The sequence below is a fragment of the Sphaeroforma arctica genome, assembly GCF_001186125.1.
Source record: "Sphaeroforma arctica JP610 unplaced genomic scaffold supercont1.2651, whole genome shotgun sequence".
Taxonomy (NCBI): Eukaryota; class Ichthyosporea; order Ichthyophonida; genus Sphaeroforma; species Sphaeroforma arctica.
Genome location: NW_014037907.1, coordinates 356 through 2331, shown reverse-complemented (window position 1 = coordinate 2331; position 1976 = coordinate 356). Strand labels below are relative to the sequence as shown.

The 1976-nt window shown below is 42.7% G+C and overlaps 1 protein-coding gene across 1 annotated transcript; it reads left to right on the top strand.

The window, feature by feature from the left end:
• Nucleotides 1–1142: 1142 nt before the first annotated feature.
• On the top strand, nucleotides 1143–1727 carry SARC_12849 (hypothetical protein; the record flags this gene model as incomplete). Its single annotated transcript, XM_014293035.1, has 2 exons — nucleotides 1143–1416; nucleotides 1447–1727. 2 exons carry the CDS (start codon nucleotides 1143–1145, stop codon nucleotides 1725–1727), a joined length of 555 nt encoding a protein of 184 aa, XP_014148510.1.
• Nucleotides 1728–1976: the final 249 nt, after the last annotated feature.

The window sequence follows — 1976 nt, the reverse complement described above, 5'->3', positions numbered from 1 at the left end:
CTACAACAAGTTTAATCACAAGCTCAATCACAAGGAATTCAACAATCACAATCATAAGGAATTCAACAAGCACAAGCACAAGCACATCAACATGGACAAATACGTGGACACCAAGTACAAGCACGCAGACAGCAAGTCCAAGCACATGCACAACACAGAAGCTTCAACCTACAAAGTTATGGAACACGGTATTACAACCTCAATCATGATGACATCACGTTATTAATTAATACCTTTTCCATTTTACATATCAGATATTTGGACGAGGCCATTAAAAGGCCCCAGTAAAATACCAAACATAAGAGTTGGTCTAGTTCTATTAATGTAACTTTATTTACTTTCCAAATTTATTTATATCTGAATACTTCGGTAGCGAGATGGCTCAACCGAATATAGGTTTCTAGGGACTATTAACGTTACCTAGTTTATCCTCCGATCAGCCAACCAGATGTGTCAGTCTGATGAAGGCTAAGTCGGTAATTCTTGATAAGTGGAAAGTTATTGGTTATGATAATAACAAAAGACATCAAGAGTATTTTATTTTTCTTTTTACATTTTTTTTCTTCTAGATATGACTTTATGAGTCATAGTTTCTAATAGAGCGGCAACGAAACACTAAATAAATTCCCTTCGGCGAAAACAGTACTGAGAGGATTACATATAGGCAATGTCTCAGCCTCACAATACCTCAGAGTATTGCTGTTTTCACGAGGCAAACCTAACTTTACCAAAAATACTCATTTCGTTTATTTACTTTGAAAGTATCACGATACTTAGATTTTACCTGCGCGTTTAATTATTCTAAGGCGTTAATATCGCCTTGAGAGACCGAATCTTACAATACCCTATCAGACGCGAACCATGACTGCGTACAACAACGTGACGAAAAATTGCATGAAGGGCCAGCGCTCTGCCGACCTGACCAAACGGCACAAGTGCTTGCAAATTGTTCTAACATTCAATGACGCCAAGGTGAGCGACAAAAGCACCGGCGGTACTCGACGAAACCAGTATGTGGCACAGCGGGTAGGAGTCGATTTGGACAAGAAACTCGGCCCAGGACATAATTTCGAAGTTCGTTTCGGTGCACTTAGCCATAGTAGAAACAAAAAAACAGTAGACTCGGTCCTCAACGTCCACACATGGAAGAGATTGAGGCGTTGGTGGCCGCACGTAAACTAGATGCAATGATGAGTAGAGTAAGAGAAAAACAGAAAGAACGGCGCCTCATGGCAAACTTCAGGGAGAAGACGTATCAGGAATACTCCCTGCCGTTGAAAGTGAAGCGCAGTGTTGTGATGGAGGACGGCCGGATTGAGCATGAGGTAATGGAGATTCTGATGTGCCTGCAGAACCTGTTCGGATCGATGGGCCTTCCGTTCACTATGTGGCATATGCCACATCGGCGCAATTACAGTGAATAGATTCCTTGTTCCAATGGGATAGCCGGTTTTGGACTACCGGTGAACAATCCCGAGGGAGCGCGGATCGTGGAAGCGCTTGAGCAAGAAAAACTGAATCGATTAGCCTGGTCTACGGAGTCGCTGCCATTTGAAACATTGTCAGCGCAGATGCGGGGCCTGAAGCTGGAGAACATGGCCTATCCAGAACCTAGAGACCACATGGAATCACCAGGTGTTACAGACGCCAAAACCGCTGCACCACCGGGCCAGGGTGTTGTGCAGGATACGGACCACGATGCCGACCACAACTTGACATCTGCATGAGCTTTAGAACATCCAGACGAAATGTAAATAGAATGTAGCAATGTAAATAGACAATCCTTTGTTTGTGTAGTGTAATCGATGCTGTGCAACGTACCAAAGAAAATATTTTCGTCCTTTGTTTACTAAGTCAAAATATCCGGTCACACACACATTACATAATTACTAGAGCATTTAAGTTTATCTTCATCGTCTCTTAGCTGTTCGATTTGCTCGTGTGGCAACTATGAGCTCTTAGCACAAGCCTTTAAT